This window comes from Macadamia integrifolia, chromosome 1 (genome assembly GCF_013358625.1).
Source record: "Macadamia integrifolia cultivar HAES 741 chromosome 1, SCU_Mint_v3, whole genome shotgun sequence".
NCBI classification, from domain to species: Eukaryota; Viridiplantae; Streptophyta; class Magnoliopsida; order Proteales; family Proteaceae; genus Macadamia; species Macadamia integrifolia.
The window spans coordinates 8002076-8022172 of NC_056557.1; the positions used below are offsets into that span (position 1 = coordinate 8002076).

The 20097-nt window shown below is 40.8% G+C and overlaps 1 protein-coding gene across 1 annotated transcript; it reads left to right on the forward strand.

Moving 5' to 3' along the window:
• Positions 1 to 14155: 14155 nt before the first annotated feature.
• LOC122074610 (uncharacterized protein At1g28695-like) lies at positions 14156 to 19064 on the forward strand. The gene is made up of 3 exons (XM_042639513.1): positions 14156 to 14547; positions 14658 to 15056; positions 18421 to 19064. Exons 1-3 carry the CDS (start codon positions 14398 to 14400, stop codon positions 18973 to 18975), a joined length of 1104 nt encoding a protein of 367 aa, XP_042495447.1. The 5' UTR covers positions 14156 to 14397; the 3' UTR covers positions 18976 to 19064.
• The last annotated feature ends 1033 nt before the right edge of the window (positions 19065 to 20097 follow it).

Sequence of the window (20097 nt, forward strand, 5' to 3'; positions counted from 1 at the left end):
CCTAAAATCAAGTATGAAATAGAAAATTTTTGTGTTGCTTGTCAAAAAGGCAAACAAACCAAGGTCTCCCACAAGTCGAAGAATATTGTCTCTTCCTCTAGACCATTGGAACTACTTCATTTAGACTTATTTGGACCTATCAATATATCTAGTTTGAGTGGTAAAAATTATACTTTTGTAATCGTTGATGACTACTCTAGATACACTTGGACTGTTTTTCTGAAAAATAAAAATGACTCCTTCGATGAATTTACAACTCTATGTAATAGACTGCAAAATCAGAAAGGATATACTGTAACCTCTGTGAGGAGTGACCATGGAGGAGAATTTGACAATATAAGTCAATTTGACTTATATTGCAACAAGCATGGTATTGACCATAACTTCTCCGCTCCTAGAATGCCTCAATCTAAGGGGTAGTTGAAAGAAAAAACAGGTCATGACAAGAGACAGCAAGGATTATGCTTAATGAGTATTCTTTGCCTAAGTAATTTTGGGCTGAAGCTGTAAATACAACTTGTTATGTACTAAATAGGATAATTCTCAGACCTTTACTTTCTAAAACCCCTTATGAACTGTACTTTGGTAAAATACCAAAAGTAGACTACTTTAGAGTTTTTGGGTGTAAATGTTTCATCTTAAACACAAAAAATTATCTTGAAAATTTTGATGCAAAATCTGATGAAGGAATATTCTTAGGATACTCACTCAACAATAGGGCATATAGAGTTTTTAATAAAATGTCATAAATGGTTGAAGAATCTATGAATGTACGCTTTGATGAATATTTACCTAATGACTCAAACAAATCTCCTATTGATGATGATGATATCATAATTGATGAACTTAAGAACAAAGCTAATGATATTTCTCTTGATGATACAAATGATGTTCACATAGAAAAATTAGAAACACTACCTAAGGAAGTCATTCCGCATAGGAATCATCCCTTAGAAAACATCATAGGGGATCTAGATGGAGAAATCCAGACTAGATCTAAAACCCGAGAAGTATGCAATCACACTGCATTTATCTCAAGGATCGAACCCAAGAACATAGAAGAAGCACTAAAAGACAGTGATTAAATTATAGCTATGCAAGAGGAGCTTCACCAGTTTGAAAGAAGCAAGGTATGGGAACTTGTTCCAAGACCTAACCACCACACCATCATTGGTGCTAAGTGGGTCTTTCGTAATAAACTGGATGAAGATGGGAACATAATGAGAAACAAAGCAAGACTAGTTGCCAAAGGGTATAATCAGCAAGAGGGAATAGACTATATAAAACCTATGCACCAGTAGCAAGGTTAGAATCTATTAGAATGCTACTAACTTTTGCATGCCATAAGGACTTTAAACTATATTAAATGGATGTCAACAGTGTCTTCTTAAATGGATACATTCAAGAAGAGGTATATGTAGCTCAACCTCCTGGTTTTGAAGATCCTAAGTTTTCAAACCATGTCTATAAACTTGAGAAAGCCCTGTATGGCCTCAAACAAGCCCCTAGAGCTTGGTATGAGAGATTAAATACTTTCTTGATAGAAAGTGGTTTCTCAAGGGGGAAGATTGACACAACCCTGTTCGTGAAGAACTTGAAAAATGACATACTCATTGTTCAAATCTATGTAGATGATATCATCTTTGGCTTAACCAATGAGAGAATGTGTACTAATTTCGGTAACAAGATGAGCAATGAATTTGAAATGAGTATGATGAGAGAGTTAAATTTCTTCCTTGGACTTCAAATAAAACAAACTGATAATGGAATTTTCATAAACCAAAGCAAGTACACTAAGGAGCTGCTAAAGAAATTTGACATTAACAGTCAAAAATCTTCAGACACTCCGATGAGCTCATCCTTGAAACTAACTAAGGATAAGGATGGCACTTCTGAGGATGTAACTAGATATAGAGGTATGATTGGGAGCCTTCTATATCTAATAGCAAGTAGACCTGACATCATGTACAGTGTATATGCATGTGCTCGGTTTCAAGTTGATCCTAAGAAATCTCACCTCACAGCTGTAAAACGAATTTTTAAATATCTGAAAAGCACATGTGATGTTGGGTTATGGTACTCCAAAAACAAACCCCTTGACTTGGTCAGCTTTTCAGATGCTGACTTCGCAGGCTACCATATCGACAGAAAAAGTACCAGTGGTACCTGTCACTTTCTCAGCTTTTGCCTTGTATCTTGGTTCAGCAAGAAACAAAACTCCGTTGCTCTATCTACCACCGAAGCTGAATATGTTGCAGCTGGTAGATGTTGCGCTCAAATCCTTTGGATGAAGCAAACTCTCTAAGACCTTGGAGTGAGTTTTGAATCTTGCCCAATCATGTGCGATAACACCAGTGCAATAAACTTGAGTAAAAATCCCATTTTGCACTCAAGGGCAAAGCACATTGATATTCGACACCACTTTCTATGAGACACCATTCAAAATGGCAATGTCTCTCTAGAATACATTGAAACTGAGAATAAACTCGTAGATGTATTCACTAAACCACTTGGTGAAGAGCGTTTTAGCTTCCTAAGGAAGGAGCTTGGCGTTTGCAATCCATTTAGCTGAATGAATAAACATTCTTTCTTGAATATTCTTTTCCAAAATCCTAGACTTGAAAAACCCTTTCCACATCCACAATTTTCTAGGTTCTCAGGCAATTTTGGATTCTTTCGGTCGGCCGCCCCCATATACCAGTCGATCAGCACTAACCGAATAGATTACCGGTCAATCGTATAAAACTTTTGATCGACCACCTCGGACCAAAAGGATTACCGGTCGACCGCCACAATACACCAGTTGATTGGCATCGCCAAAAATTTGATTCCGAACTCTTTTAAAATGGATATTTTAGAACCATTTTGTCCATTTTTAAAACCCTGTTTGGCCTAAAACCCCATTTCGACTCTTCCTCTCCCAAAACCCTAGCTTAGAACTTCTCTCTAACCTAGATCTCTCAAGATCCTTTCCTATCCGTCTCCCAAAACCCTTGCATCTTTTCCTCTTACGCCTCCAATCATCATGGACTCTCACCACCCACACAGAGGCAAGAAAACGGTAGCTCATAAGGGAAAAAGGAAGGCCTCTAACAAAGATATATGGTTCTACTCCTCCATTGGTCAAGAATCATGGGATCTCTACATCTCTCGAAACATAGAACAAGGTAGGACCATCAATTCCGACTCTTTGTCCAGGTATGACACCAAGGACCTGTTTGATGCTTTGGGATGGGGCAACATTCTCAAACTGTATTCCCACTGTTATCCCCACCTTGTCAAAATGTTCTTTTGCAACCTTACTTTCTCTGGTGAAGGTGACAACCTTCTAGTCCATTCCTATGTTAAGGGAGTTTCTATAGATATAAACATAATGATATTAGGAGAAATCCTAGAAATTTCTGTGGCAGGGGACCTAAAATACTACCAACCCAACCTACATAGAACAATTCATGGATGTTGACTGTGTGTACTCTAGCATCATGAAGGAATATGCTAATACTCACAAAATTAAGGCTAAGGAACTCACCGATATATGGAGGATTGTAAATCTCATCATCTCCTACAACATCCTCCCAAAGAGTGGTTATAGAGATGAAGTCTCCCTATTTCATGCTTATCTCACCTACTGTGTTTGCAAGACTGTGAGCATCAACCTTCCTTACATTCTACTCAAAACCATGATTATCCATGGTGATAGACTTTAAAAGGGAAATCTTCCCTATGGAAGGATGATTTGCCAAATCCTGGACCACTTTCATGTGGATTTTTCTGGTGAATCATTTGAACCGTTTCCTTAAGAGATAAATCTTTCCACTATTCGCAAGATGCATCTTCTTCCCAAGCAGCCCACTAACTCCAAAAAGACTGCTGCTGGACCCAGTCAGCCATAACAACCAGGAAGTGATGATATGTTAGACTATGCGATCGTTGCTGATCTTCAGAAGGTTGGGAACATCATCCTTGTCCAATTGGCGAAAATGGAAAGAAAGCAGAATGAGATTCTCAAGCTCCTACGCAACGACGAGGAAGATGAAGATGACGAAGAAGAAGACGAAGAGGACATGGAGGATGAGGATGCAGAGGATTAGGCGTTATTTTTTATGGAACTTCGTGTTTGTTTTAGTCATTTATATTATCTTTTGCTCAAATACTCTACGATACGAAGTTGAACTTATAATAATTTTCTATGTGTTATATTTTTTTGTTGGCACATACTCAGGGGGAGTATTTTAATTTCTTGTGTCATTTTGATTCCCTTTTTGCTGTTGACAAAAGGAGGAGAAACATCTATCTTTATAATACCTCTCTTTGTTTACTCTTTCTGTAAATGACAAGTATCTATCCTTGTTTGCTTTTTCTGGTACGCACTGAATTAAAATATCTTATTGAGCTTTACACAGTGTTACTATCATTTTTTATATTTGGTTATATTTCCTGTGTTTGTTTGTCATCACCAAAAAGGGGGAGATTGTTGGGAAACATGTCCACACTCCTTGCTATGTTTTGATGTTAACAAACAAACATACATCTTTAACTTGATTTGATAAAATGTGATTAGCTTGAAGAAAGTGTAATTAGTTTGAAGAAACACTTAGAAGGTCGAATCAAGATATCAAGGTTTGAACTCATGCAAACATGACCTCATGGTTTTAAGTATCTCCGATACCGATACGATACCCTCCGATATGTATCTTAAATTTAGTCGGTCGATACGATACACACCGATACGATACATTGAATTTTTTAAATCATTTCGTATCGATATATATCCTACAATACATACCGATATGCATCAATACACCACTAATACACATCAATACGATACGACATGCCTCGATACGACTCTATGAAAAATATAAAATTGAGGTAAAATGTACGTTTCGATATGTATTGGTACGTATCAGTATGTATCGATCGGTACGTATCGGTATATATCAGTACGTATCGGTGAGTATCGATATATATATATCGGTACGTATCGGTGAGTATCGATACGTATCGGCGCTACGGTCATATAATGGCCAATATGGGTAATTTTTCAAAAAAAAAAAGATTTTTTGAAGGGTTTTTGTTCCAAAGTTGCTGTCAGCCATATTTCTCTCTAACTAAAGTGGAAATCAAGGTTGGGAACAAGGATTTTACATTTATGGGACAACTACAGACCTTGAATTCTTAGTACGATACCCTCAATTTAGTGTTTATGCATAATACATGTTATCAATAGCTTTTTTTAACAAATTCTTTATGCGAAAGTGTTTAAAAAAATGTTTCCTATCCATTTATGTGTGTATCTTTAGCGTATCTTAGTGTATCTCCGATACGATACGATACCCTTCGATACGTATCTTAATTTTGGCCGACCGATACAGCGACCGATACCGATACTTTAATCCTTGCATGACCTTGAAGCTTTAAGATATCAAGACCCAAGTTTATAAAGACAGTCAAGACCGAAGATGAAGACATCAAGACCCAAGTTTATAGAGACATTCAAGACTGAAGATGAAGACATCAAGACCCAAGATGAAGACCATAGGATAGAGAATATATTTTGTAATTTGCACACACATTGCATACGCACGCACCTCATGCATCATACTAGAATGACCATAGGTGGTAGAGTGCAATATGCTCTAGTAAAACTTTGTGAAAACAGATTGACCTGCCTCAAGGGTATTTTGGGTAATCTTAAGGTCAGTATCAGGAGATGAAACCTTCATAGAAGTTGTAGAAAATTGAGTCACAATTCCAACGCAACTAATTTCAAATCAATCCAATATTGGACCAAAATGTTATGATCAAAACATTAACGACTGGTCAGTATGACAACATTCTGTCAAAAACAGTCTGTCATGTTGGCGGTCGACTAGCTGGAATCCCCGGTTGATCGAACATATCCGAGACCATAGCCGATCGATCGACAGAAAGTCTCGATCGACTGGTGCCTCCCTGGAAAAACTCCAACGGCTAGTTTTTTACCTCAACGGCTCTTTTGGGTCGACCGACTACCGATGACGGTCGATCGGTGGTCCCAGAATACGACCGTTAGAGCCTAATTTCCTGCCTAAAATGCTTCACTAAGTTCACCTATAAATTCCCAAACCACTCTTAATTAAATATGAATTAAGAAAGAGCTTTAAGAGTATTATTGCAAACATTCAAGAGTTATTAAGATTATTATATTCCACTTGAGTTGTTCGATTACACCAATCCTAACAAAATGCTCAAGTCTCAATCAAAGTCCACCACTCTCTCTTAGTCAAAGCCATAAGAGATGACTTTACAAAAAGGTGCATCATTCATCTCTCATTCTCATCATTTGCACCACACTTGAGGTATTCCTTCTGTTCCACTATTTCTTATTTATTTCTGTTTTTACAATTCTAGACTGTACTTAGGATTGTAAGGATTCTCTTATCCTAAAAAGAGGAATGTGTCTCTCTACCTCCAAAAGAGATTAAAAAGGTGTCTTTCTGCCTATAAAGGGGATTTGTAAGGATACTCTTATCCGTGAAAAAGATTGTAAATGTTTTTTTCCTTACCTATCGTACTGAAAGGGAGAACTAGTGGAATACCTTACAAGAGGAATCTTGTAGGGAGTGGACTAGACTCAGATTGAGTCGAACCACTATAAATTTTGTGTTGTGTGATTGTACTTGTTTTATTTATTCCGCATTGTTTCAACTTGTTGTCACATTTGTGACCTATACATCGAAAAGAGTTAAATTCCACTAGTATAACCTATTCACCCCCCCCTCTAAGTTATTTCACGTTGATCCAGTAAGAAACTATGAGACATCAATTTCGAACTGAAAAGAAACTATAGAGACTAATAAGATAACTCATCACAAATCTTCATGTCAGCTTAAAGAGACCATGTTCCTATATATTTTAGTATCTATAGATAGCAACGCAACACAAATAAAAGAAAATGATACAAGAAAAGAAAATAAATTCATTGAATAAAAAAAAAAAAGATTTCAAACACAATGATAAGATGCGAAAATAAAAGGGTCCAGTGTAGTTCTGAAACTCAAAAGCTTCTACAATTGCTTCCCCCTCTCATGTAGTTGTGAGCCTTAATTTCAAACAATCCAACAACCAAACCCAACTCAAAAAAATGCACCCAAAAAAAAAAAATCCCATTCGAGAGAAGATAACAAAAGAAAAGAACTTCATCCACCTAGCTCACCACAACGAACACATATTAGTGAAGGATTTAACATGTGTCAAACCCTGTTCGTACTCTAAGATCACAAATCCCTATTCAAACCCTATTCATATTCTTAACACAAATCTAGAGAGAGAGAGAGAGAGACCTCGCCGGCGACTACAAATCCCTATTTCAAATGCCGGTGATGAATGAGAATGTGAGTGAGATAAAGAGAGAGATACTCGCTGGTGATGAACACGCCGGTGAGAACGAAGGTTGAGTTTGATTTCTCTCGGTGACGGTAAGTAATACGTAATTTCCCTAGGTTTTTTAGTGGCTAAGGGTTAAAACAAGAGTTTTTTAGTGGTAAGGGTATAATGGTCATTTTCCCTCCACACTTAACATTGACTGATGGCAGGGGGTCTGAAGATAATTTGATGAAACAGAGGGGGTGGTCTTAACATTATGGCATTCTCCAAGGGGTGGCGTGGTAAATTTCCCTCATTATTATTATTATTATTATAAATGTTTTTCTATTGTTTTATTATATTATAAAAAGACTGAGGGTTGCTTATGTAGAAAAAGATCCTCTCCAACACAGCATTCACATCGACATGCACCCTATTGTGTGCCCGTATTCTCCCAGCCTTTGAATGCCTTACTTATGTTATATAATGTTGCTGCTGAAAAACCCGTATGAGTTGATCCTGCACAAGCACAGACGGCAGAGGCCCGGAGCTTTGTCCGGGGTTAGTCCTCCAACGCTCAAGTTAGGAATCGGCCGCACAGTTTTTGTTAAGGAGTAATGGTGTGGGTATTGATCCTTACCTCTCCCTTTCTTCCGGGCCTTCTTATATAGCTCTTAGGGTTTAGGGTTTCCCCTTTCCTCGGAGGAGTCTTCCTCGAGTCTACCTCCTTTCCTTTTAGAGTCCTACTCCGATACGTCCTACCCCTTCGTGGGGGATATTCTCTTCACGCAGTTGACGTGGTAGAGTCCTGGCACCCTCTATTAGGTGGGTGACACGTGTCCAAGTGGGCGACGCGTGTCCTTACCCTACTGGACAGTCAATTTGGCTGTATAAGGAGCCCCCTTACTCCCGTCAGGAGACTCTTCCGGTGGGAGCAATCAAAATTTTCATCTTTTCTCTTCTCCTCTCATTTTTTTTTCTTTAAGTCCCTTCGGCCTTATTCCTTTTGCTTCGGCTTTAGTTCTGCTTGCAATTGAGAGCTTCAGTCAACCGATGTGAAGACCTTCGGTCAGTTTGGCTTGGCTGTGCCCGAGCCCCTGTCTGAGGTGGGGGCCTTCGGTTAGGTCCGCTCGGCTTTGGCCTGAGCCCTCAGCTGAGGTGAGGACCTTCGGTCAGGTCCGTTCGGCTTGGCCTGAACTCCTAACCGAGGTAAGGACCTTCGGTCATTTCGGCTCGGCCTTGTCCGAGCCCCGACATAGGTAAGACCCTCGGTCAGTTTGGCTCGGCCTTGTCTGAGACCCCGACCGAGGTAAGGACCTTCGGTCAGGTCCGTTCAGCTTTGGCCAAACTCCCAACCAAGGTGAGGACCTTCGGTCAGGTTCGTTCGGCTTTGGTCGAGCCCCTAATCGAGGTAAGGACCTTCGGTCAGCTAGGGTCAGCCTTAGCCTGACCCCCAACCGAGGTGAGGACCTTTGGTCAGATCGGCTCGACCTTTCCCTGAGCCCCCGATCGAGGTGAGGACCTTCGGTCAGCTCAGCTCGGCCTTAGCCTGAGCCCCCGACCGAGGTAAGGACCTTCGGTCAAGTCCGTTCAGATTTGGCCGAACTCCCAACCGAGGTGAGGACTTTCGGTCAGGTCCGTTCGGCTTTGGCCAAACTCCCAACCGAGGTGAGGACCTTCTATCAAGTCCGTTCGGCTTTGGCCGAACTCCCAACTGAGGTGAGTACCTTCGTTCAGGTCCGTTCGGCTTTGGTAGAGCCCTCGACCGAGGTGAGGACCTTCGGTCAGATCGGCTTGGCCTTTACCTAAGCCCCCAACCGAGGTGAGGACCTTCGGTTAGCTCGGCTCGCCCTTAGCCTGAGCCCCCCAACCGAGGTGAGGACCTTCAGTCAGATCGGCTCGGCTCTAGCCAGAGCCCCCGACCGAGGTAAGGACCTTTGGTTAGGTCCGTTCGGCTTTGGCTGAATTCCCAACCGAGGTAAGGACCTTCGGTCAGGTCCGTTCGGCTTTGGCCAAACTCCCAACCGAGGTGAGGACCTTTGGTCAGGTCCATTCGGCTTTGGCCGAACTCCCAACCGAGGTGAGGACCTTCGGTAAGCTCTGCTCAACCTAAGCCTGAGTCCCCGACCGAGGTGAGGACCTTCAATCAACTCGACTCGGCCTTAGCTTGAGCCCCCGACCGAGGTAAGGACCTTCGGTCAGGTCTGTTCAGCTTTGGCCAAATTCCCAATCGAGGTGAGGACCTTCGGTCAAGTCCGTTCGGCTTTGGCCGAACTCTCGACCGAGGTGAGGACCTTCGGTCAGGTCTGTTTGGCTTTGGCTTGAGCCCCCGACCGAGGTGAGGACCTTCGGTAAGCTCGACTCGACCTTAGCCTGAGCCCCCCACCAAGGTGAGGACCCTCGATCAGCTCGGCTCGGCCTTTACCTGAGCCCTCGACCAAGGTGAGGACCTTCGGTCAGCTTGGCTCGACCTTAGCCTGAGCCCCCAACCGAGGTAAAGACCTTCGGTCAACTCTATTCACTTTGGCCGAACTCCCAATCGAGGTGAGGACTTTCGGTCAGGTCCGTTCGGCTTTGGCCAAACTCCCAACCGAGGTGAGGACCTTTAATCAAGTCTATTCGGCTTTGGCCGAACTCCTGACGGAGGTGAGGACCTTCGGTCAGGTCCGTTTAGCTTTGGCCGAGCCCCCGACCGAGGTGAGGACCTTCGATCAGATCGGCTCGGCCTTTGCCTGAGCCCCCAACCGAGGTGAGGACCTTCGGTAAGCTCGGCTCGGCCTTAGCCTGAGCCCCCTGACCGAGGTGAGTACCTTCGGTCAGATCGGCTCAGCCTTGGCCTTAGCCCCCGACCGAGGTAAGGACCTTCGGTCAGGTCCGTTCGGCTTTGGTTGAATTCCCAACCGAGGTAAGGACCTTCGATCAGGTCCATTTGGCTTTGGCCAAACTCCCAACCGAGGTGAGGACCTTCGGTCAGCTCCGCTCGGCCTAAGCCTGAGCCCCCGATCGAGGTGAGGACCTTCTGTAAGCTCGGATCGACCTTAGCCTGAGCCCCCGATCGAGGTAAGGACCTTCGGTCAGGTCCGTTCAACTTTGGCCGAACTCCCAACCGAGGTGAGGACCTTCAATCAAGTCCGTTCGGCTTTGGCCGAACTCCTGACCGAGGTGAGGACCTTCGATCAGGTCCGTTCGGCTTTGGTCGAGACCCCGACCGAGGTGAGGACCTTCGGTCAGATCGGATCGACCTTTGCCTGAGCCCCCAACCGAGGTGAGGACTTTCGGTCAGGTCCATTCGGCTTTGGCCAAACTCCCAACCGAGGTGAGGACCTTCGGTCAAGTTCGTTCGGCTTTAACCGAACTCCCAACTGAGGTGAGGACCTTCGGTCAGGTCCGTTCAGCTTTGGCCGAACTCCCAACCGAGGTGAGGACCTTCAGTCAGGTCCGTTCAGTAGAGTTATGGTCACCAAACAGGAGAATTACTCTCAATTGCCGTAAACCATCTTTCATATTTTCCATGAATAAGATCCTCCAGAGTTTAGGATGAGGAATTACAACTTAAAAGTGCGTAAGAGCAAAAATTGCAAAATGCGAGTGTGCTTGCTACTCTTGTACGAGGCTTGGTTCTGCTCCATTGGCTTGAAGGGTTTTTTCCATCTGGATGTACTTATTGCACTGAGCTCTCAACTCGGCCAGGTTCCTCGGTGTATGCTTCGCCAAAGACCTTTTCAGCTCCTTATCCTTGACGCCTCCCAACAGGGCTGTGAACTCCTCTTTCGGGTCCAGACCTCTGATCGTGACCTTCTCTTGTTGGAAGCGCTTCATGTAGTTTCGCAGTGATTCTCCTTCATGTTGCTTGAAGTTGGTCAAGTTCAACGTGGTCTTCTGAAGGGCTTGGCTACTGGAGAATCCCTTCACGAAGAAGTAGCCTAGATCGTTGAAGCTATGGATCGACTTCGTCGGCAAACGGTTGTACCATAGCCTTGCCGCTCCTCTGAATGTTAATGGTAGGGCGCGACACATAATATTTTTCGAGACTCGATGGAACTGCATGGCGACCTTGAAGCCTTCCAGATGATCGACGAGGTCCCCAGACCCGTCATAAGTGTCATACTTGGGCAGGTGAAAGCCGATCGGGAGCGAATCCCTCATGATCTCATCAGCTAGGGCCGTGTCATTAGTGAGGTCTGGCTCGTGAGCTCCCATCTGATTTTCTGCCACCTTCTTGATCTCATCTTTCAGGTCCAGGACCATCTGCTTTAAACCCGAGTCCTCGTGCCTCTATTCGTCTCCCTGGCGTGGCTCCCCATGTGGGTCTTTGGCGGCACGCAGAGTCCTTCCCCTGGGTGTGGGAGTCTCCCTCATTGCTCGGTTTCGAAGGTTGTGACCAGAGCTTATCGATCCTGTACTACTCCGGTCCTCGTCTCGAGCCCTCTTAGGCTGGATGTGGGGGTCAGGCGGTGCTCCGCCGGTCTTCTGAGAGAGAGCTTTGGAGACCTCCTTCATTGCCTCGGCCATTCGGTCATATTTATCCTAGAGGGCTTCGAATTGCTCCCTTGTCACATATTCCTGCGCTTCAAAAAGGGGCGTAGGATCACTATCTCCGCGTACTGAATATCCGGCTGAACGCTGGTACCTTACGGATCCTTCCCGATCATCGTTGCCCCTTTCTCGTCCTATCTCCGTCGAGGGAGGGATCCCCCCTGAAGGTTCCTCCTCCCCCATATTCATGTTCAACGCGGCTCTTGTCTTCTTACGATTGTAGGTTCTCCCCACCATTACTGTCGTTCCCACAGACGGCGCCAATCTGTTACTGCCGAAAAATCTGTATGAGTTGATCCTGCACAAGCACAGACGGCAGAGGCCCGGAGCTTTGTCCGGGGTTAGTCCTCCGACGCTTAAGTTAGGAATCGGCCGTACAGTTTTTGTTAAGGAGTAATGGTGTGGGTATTGATGCTTACCTCTCCCTTTCTTCCGGGCCTTCTTATATAGCTCTTAGGGTTTAGGGTTTCCCCTTTCCTCGGAGGAGTCTTCCTCGAGTCTACCTCCTTTCCTTTTAGAGTCCTACTCCGATACGTCCTATCCCTTCGTGGGGGATATTCTCTTCATGCGGTTGACGTGGTAGAGTCCTGGCAGCCTTTATTAGGTGGGTGACACGTGTCCAAGTGGGCGATGCGTGTCCTTACCCTACTGGACAGTCAATTTGGCCGTATCATATAAAATTCTATATATGTACAGTTTATCATATAATTCAAGGTAGGATCAAATTGGATTGGGCTGACCTCAACCCAAGACCTCAACCTCAACCAAGACTTGAGATTTCTAACCCTAACCGTTCATAGAAATTATAGAACAAATAATCTTAATCAAAACCCTATTAAATTTAAGGTGGACGAAAACTGATTTCAACCATCAAAGCCAAACTGACACCCCTAGAAACATCAGTCATCAATTATCAATCATCAATCATCAATCATCAACATGTAGTTGCATTGCGAAACATGAGGCCGCTGGCTCTATTTGGCCATTTCTCCTGCGATGCCGTACAGGATGATGCAAGATTCCAAATTCTTAAAAGGACTGATACAGCTGGTTCAGTCTTTGTCCTTCTGTCTGACCCTGTTGTGCCACCATGATCAAAGGAAAAGTTATACAATACTAATAATAGAAGAACCGACCTGGTGGATCACCTCAACTTACACTTGGTGGCGTCCTATACGGATGTCTACGACAAACTTCTCTAACCTTAACCTATGAATGCTCATTCAGAACCATACGTCTTCTGCTTCATTTAAAAATAAATAATTTAAATAAGTCTTCTGATATCTTTGGTTAGGTGAGGAATCTAGATGTGAAGAAATTGGTGCAACTAGTCACGGTAATAGACTTAAATAAAGGATCAGGCAAATAGTAGACATGGAAAAATGGAGGCGTGAGTCAAAACTCTGCCACCGATCATGATAAATTACTTGTGATGTGGCTTTATAATCGTTGGACTAAATTTTTCATTTCACAAAATAAATTCTAATTAAAAAGTGTGAAAGAAAAAATAGAAACAAATCTACTACAATAGTCATTTTTTTTTTCTCATTTTGGAACATTATTAACATCTACCTCTCAGCAATTGAACAGATATCTCGTATGTATTGGCATCTCTCACATGTTAAGTCAATGACGTAAGGGTTTACATCATCAAAAAAGAAGAAAGAGAGTTTGAGAGGACATGTATTATGATGAATGTGTATGTCATTTTCCCTTGAAGTTGAGTGTAAGAAAAATTCATCTATGTGATATGATAGGCCAACTTAGTGATTCTTAAATGCCGAACAATTTTAGGTGGATTCCAATCTAATGTCCATTAAAGCTTCATCCTTTGATGTTCTTGATAGGGTTTTAAGATCAGTATCGCATAGATCACATGGATCAACACTAATATTGATACCTAGCCAATACCAAATCGGTGGTAGAATACAAATAAAAGGTTAAATAATTAAAAAAAAAAAAATGTTGGTAGGAGACCATGAACTAAATCCATGGTCCTTAATCCAAGGAAGCTGTTAACTGGGGCAAGGTGACTGATTCATATATCTCATTTATAGATGCTCCCTTGTAAGTATCCGGTGATCTTGAACGACTGAAGATCAAGGGTCCATCCCCACTGTCCATTAAGTGGACCCCAACAGAACTCCTACTTAATTTAATTACCCATAGAATGGACCCACCACGTCTGACATCATTCCATCTTATCAGATTTCTTTCTGTTTTTGAACTTATGCCTGGCCTTTATGGGAAGGAAAAAATATCTAATATCCTACCTTCTATTTTGACTTTTAAGAACTCCACCACCACCACCGCCACCACACACAGATTCAGACCATGCGCTTGTGACATAGTCTTATTTTGGTGCAAAGGGCTCTCTCTAAGTCTCTTGAGTTGTTGTGAGAGTTTGAAGACTCTTCTGCTTGACCTTAGGGTTGAGAGGTAAGGGTAAATGGCTGAGAATTAAGTTTAAATATAACATATCCTTCTTGTACCCAAAAGTTATTGGCTACCATACTCATGGATTACTCCAAAAGCAGTGTTTCAAACTTGGTTGTAGTGGTTGTTCTGTTGGCCGGAGTTCTCTATCTCTGCAACTGGTCTCCCTCTGCCTCCTCCATACTTCTCTTTCCAACCCAGAAATGCCCATGTCAGCCATCAACCAAACTGGTAAGCCTCCATAATTTCTCTCTCTTAATCTTATTTTTTATGGAATTACTGACATGGGTTCACTTAGTTTTACTGAAATTTAAATATTTTCTTTGGTGGGTTCTCATCAGAGTGATGAGGCAATCATGACTACCAGGCCAAAAGATGAGCTTGAGATGGCATTGGAGAGAGCTTCAATGGTGAACAAGACAGTGATAATTGCTATGGTTAACAAAGCTTATGCTGATGGGGGAACTCCAGGGAAGACTATGCTTGATCTATTCTTGGAAGGATTCTGGTTGGGTGATGACACCAGAGGCTTAGTGGATCATCTCCTGCTTGTGGCCATGGATCAAATAGCTTTCGACAGGTGCAAATTTATGAAACTTCATTGCTATAAATTGGAGACTGAAGGTGTAGATTTTGGAGGTGAGAAGTTGTATATGTCAAGGGAATTTATAAAGATGATGTGGAGGAGAACTCTTTTCCTTGGTGATGTTCTCAAGCGTGGATACAGTTTCATCTTCACTGTAAGTTCTAACTTGCTTTCACTATTATTATTTTCTTGTTAAGCTATAATTGCAGATCTTATGAAATACACATATGAGACATGGAATAGATGTGAGGGAAAGAGGACAATAATAGGGCAATACTGGATGTTTCGTTTTCTTCCTTTATTGGTGGGTCAGATTGGTCTCACATTATTCACTGGCCAACTCTATAGGGTTAGCTAGGTTTGGGAAGAATGACTTCCTATTAGGTGACCCGACCCGATAACTGACTTGGGATTTAGGAAACAAGATTTAGAAGCCTCTTAGGTTTCATGTTCTTAATATTATGTTGGAGCAGAAGTTTTCCTTCACCAGGTGATTGAAGAGAGAGACCTAGTTAGATTTCCATTCACCGTGACCTTTGGAATATACAACTATTAACCATCAGGCAGACCAATTCGACCCACTGATCCACCCATTTTCATATCCACTTTTATTTCCAATATTTCCATTTCCAAGGGGAAGTGGACAAGGAAAGTGTCGTTTTGTGTTCATTATTGAAGCCTGGTTATCATTTTGATTGCGATTGCCTTATTGGGGAGATACAAATCCCTCACCCTTTTTTTCATGGGAAAAAGTTTACCACATGCACTATTCTCCTCTCACTGTCTCACATGGGTTTCTTTTGTACTCTCTTTCTCTTCTACTTTGGCCTTATTGACTTTGTGTGAATGATGCCAATTTTTTTTTCCAGACTATTGGTACAAATCCATCACAAATTTTACTTTGTGGTTGATAGAGTTTTATAATCTGGCATCTATTAGTCATTGGCATAATAATAAATTGTTTCTCTCTTCAACAAGAAAAAAAAAAAACCTATTGGTGCGAACCCATCACAAAGGTATCGAGAGGAACTATCTTCCTTGTTTTGAACAACCCACTATTGATTAGAAAAGAATTCCTTAAAAACTTTTCTTTTAAAGAATAATAAAAATGAGAACCAATGTTTCCTTTCAACCCTGTGAAAATGTAGGAAGAAAGAATTCCTTTTCCGTTGATGATGTGACCCATATTGAAATTTTGTGTCATCACTACACTCTCCCATCTTATTCATTATGTCAAAATTATCCCTCTCCAATACATTCTAATGATACCGATGATCATATCATGAGGGAAAGAAATCTCGATCATAAATGTAAAGAAAAAAACATTAATCCAATAGTAACCCACTGCAAGCTTTATATTTTATGTTGCACCATGCAGTTTCCCTAGGTACACTTTTGAAATGACCCCACCACTAACATTGAAGAAGAGCCTACCTTTTACATATTCTAAATGTGTTCTCCATGATATATAATAAGTCCACAACTTATTATTCTTTATCTATAAGTTTGTTTTTCAGTTCTAACAAGAAAAAAAAAAAAAAAATCGTTTTTCAGTTTCTATTTAAGATTAAGCAATAATTAGTACTAGTCAGCTGAGTACTCCAACTTAATTGAGTTACCCAAATCATATTGAGAATGAAAGATTAACATGTATCCCAATAGGTTGGGGTCCACCAAACTTTTCTTCAACACAAAGACAAGGTTTTAGATATATGGTTTTCAATCAAGTAATAGCTTCACAACTGGACTCTAATAATATTTTGTGGACCATATTTGCGAAGTATTACTAGAGTTCCTCCCCACCCCCACTTATGGTATTAAATTTACAAAGGAAAGAGCAATGAGTTTGCTTAAATTGAATCTCTTGCTAATTGGTGCTAAACATTATTGATAAAACCAATCAAACCAAAGATGATTCACATAATGAGTCTTACATGCTAGAATTATTTTCATCCTTCTTATTTTCATCCTTCTTATGTCTTACATGCTTAAAGCGATTAATGAATTGTTTAGTATTGATATCAACCATTAGATCCAATGAAGGTATTAATTTAATAATTAAATGCTAAAAATATATATATTTATATATTGAATTTTATATTCATTCAAAGTCTTTGGACGGATGTGCAAAGTCTTTGAATAGAGTGTGATTTTGCATCATTTGTCGTTTCCATTCAATCTAATTCGTTTTTTTTCTTTTTTTCTTAGGTAACAGTTGTCTTTCTTTTTGCAACTGAATATATCTTCTATTTCTTGAAAAATTATACATTATCTCAGAGAGGCAAATCCTTTAGCAAATTTTTGATGGAAAAAAGGGAAAAGTTTGGCATTTCTAGTTAAGATATTTCTTCCATTTCATTATGGAGGAACTGTTGAGGGATGTTTAATGTAGGCCAAGACTTAGATTTCGTTAGTTTTGTATGGAGTCCTAGTTTCTCCCTGCTGATGGCATTAACTAAGATGCGGGATTTTTAGGTTCTTCTTATGTTGTGTTTGTCCAAGTTTGTCTAGACATTTATCTTTTATCTTTTTTCTTAATATATTCAATATGAACCTCTTAGTGGGAAGAAAAAAAGTAGTATTTTCCCACTTCTTCTTCTTCACAGAATACCTTCGCCTCACCCCACGTTTTAGTTATGGGAGAGGTTCTCTGCCTGAAAGTGTGGCCCCTATGCTAGCAAGGGACCCAATCACAGCACAGGTAGGAATATCAACACGAGTGGGATTTTTCGCAATCACAAATATAGGGCGATCATTTCACCTCCTTTTGTGTCTAGACAAAGGTCCCATATTACTGAATAGCAAGGTTCTTTTGCAAAAGAATGTTCCAGTTAACAGTTTTCAATTAGACCAGTACCAGTTTACCATGATAAATCTAATACCCAATGGACAAACAACCACTAGAAACACATACCCTCACAATGGCTGCATAAATCTCAATATCCCCTGGTTGTTGCCTTGCATCTTTTACTTTGGCTATCTATTGTAACCATTTTTTTTCTCCTAATCCCACCTTATAAGTTGACGTGGATTATGGATTACTCAACCATTGGATAGTCATTGCACCTTTGGACTCTCTCTATGTCATGTTTCGTGGTACATCTCATTTTTATAGTCTATGGTCTTAGATATTTGTATCATAATAATTCCAATCATTTAATTCAAATGGTACAGATCAAAATCAATCACATGACTCATTGTGTATTGATACTTCAATATTATCAATTTTCATAAATTATGAGTAATATATCTCTATATATATATATATTAATCTTCTACTGTACATAAGATGACAAGATTGTTCTATTGTGATCAAGTGATCACGGGTTTGAGTTAGGAAACAACCTCTCCATGAAATGGAGGTAAGGCTACATATATTATGATCCTCCTTAAACCCCGCAATAGCGGAAGCCTTGCGCATAAAGCATGCCTTTTTTCTGTTTTACATAAGTTTTTGCTTTACATAAGTGAATTCATTTCATCAGTTAAAAACTCTTTATTCCTTATTTATATTGCAGGATATGGATGTAATGTGGCTGAGGAATCCATTAGTAAGGTTGATCAAGATCAACCAAAACCAAACTGATGATGATCTCCAGATCAGCTGCGATGAGTTCAATGGCTATCCAGATTCCAAAGACAACCTTATCAACACAGGCTTCTACTTTGTTAGGTCAAACAACAAGACCATTGCTCTATTTGATTCATGGTATGACATGAAAGACAACTCTACAGGAATGAAAGAGCAAGATGTCCTAATTAAGATGATGCATATGGGTATGTTTGAACAACTAGGGTTAAGAGTGAGGTTCTTGGATACCCTCTATTTTAGTGGATTTTGCAGAGATAGTAGAGATTTTAATGCAGTGACAACAGTCCATGCAAATTGTTGTCGTAGTATGAAAGCTAAGGTGGTTGATCTTATGTCTGTTCTTCGAGATTGGATGAAGTATAAGAAAGTTACCAAGAAATATAAGCGCTTAACCAATAACACATCATTCTTTAAATGGTCTCCTCACAGTGCATGTTTCAAGTCATGGATAGGGTTCAATTTTAGTGCACCTGTGCCGTAGATGATTCTACTTCATGTTTGTAAGCTATTAAATTGAGAATATTGAATAATATAGAAGAATATAGAAAATTTTAATGGATGTTCATACTACTAGCTTTGATGCATAGTGCATAATGTTGAATAGTTAAGGAGTATTATGTAGATTAACTTAGAGTAGCGGAGATGAAGAATAATCATATTAGAGCTAATTTGGCAGCAACTCCGATACATGATAAACTATGAGAAAATCATTTGAGAATTCATGGTCATGTTCAACGGAAGCCTTTGGATGTTCTAATACGTAGGAATTATTTGATTCAAAATGAAGGAACTTAAAAACCCAGGTGCAGACCTAAATTGACTTGAAAGATATGTATAGTATAGGCCTTGTGTATATCAAGTATATCTTCAAATGAAAATGATTGGAGAACAAAAATTCATAAAACTGCGTGACCCCATTTAGTCAGAATAAAACTGAATTATTATTTCTAGTGTTGTATAGAAAAATCCCATGGTATAAGAGCCATTGGTCTAAAGTAATAGACCTCTGTTATGCGGTGCTCTTCTCTTTTTTATTCTTGTATTCATTCCTGACAGCGAGTGGTTTTGGGGTTTCCCTATTTTGATTGAAGGAGAGCGAAGAGTACAATAGTAAGACCCTAATTGTGCCAGTTTTGGAAACACGCTTCTGCTTTCTTTAGAGCCAGGCAGAATGCAATTTTTTAAGGGGGGATAGTGCTGGTAAACATGAGTTGATTTCTTAGATCAACGTCTTTGAAATCATATGAAAGATCGACCTTTGGAGCAAGTCCCCACCCGAGAAGTCTATAAACAAGATTGGTAAAATACTTCAGAAACCATCAAAACAGTTGAACAAACTATTGATTCCTTATTAGAGTTTGAGGAAATCAGACTCCTTGAACCAAGATCCAAAATCTTTACAAGACTTAAGAAAAAATTATAAGTATCTTCATGTTGGACTCATCCAAGTAGCGGTGAAACCATTACACAGAGAAGGACTTAATGCCTTTATCTTATTAGCCCTTCATGATCGAAGGTTCTTTGATTTTGATGATTCCTTACTAGGAGCCATTGAGACAAGTCTATGTAATGGAGTTGTATACTTTCATGTCTACCCAGATGT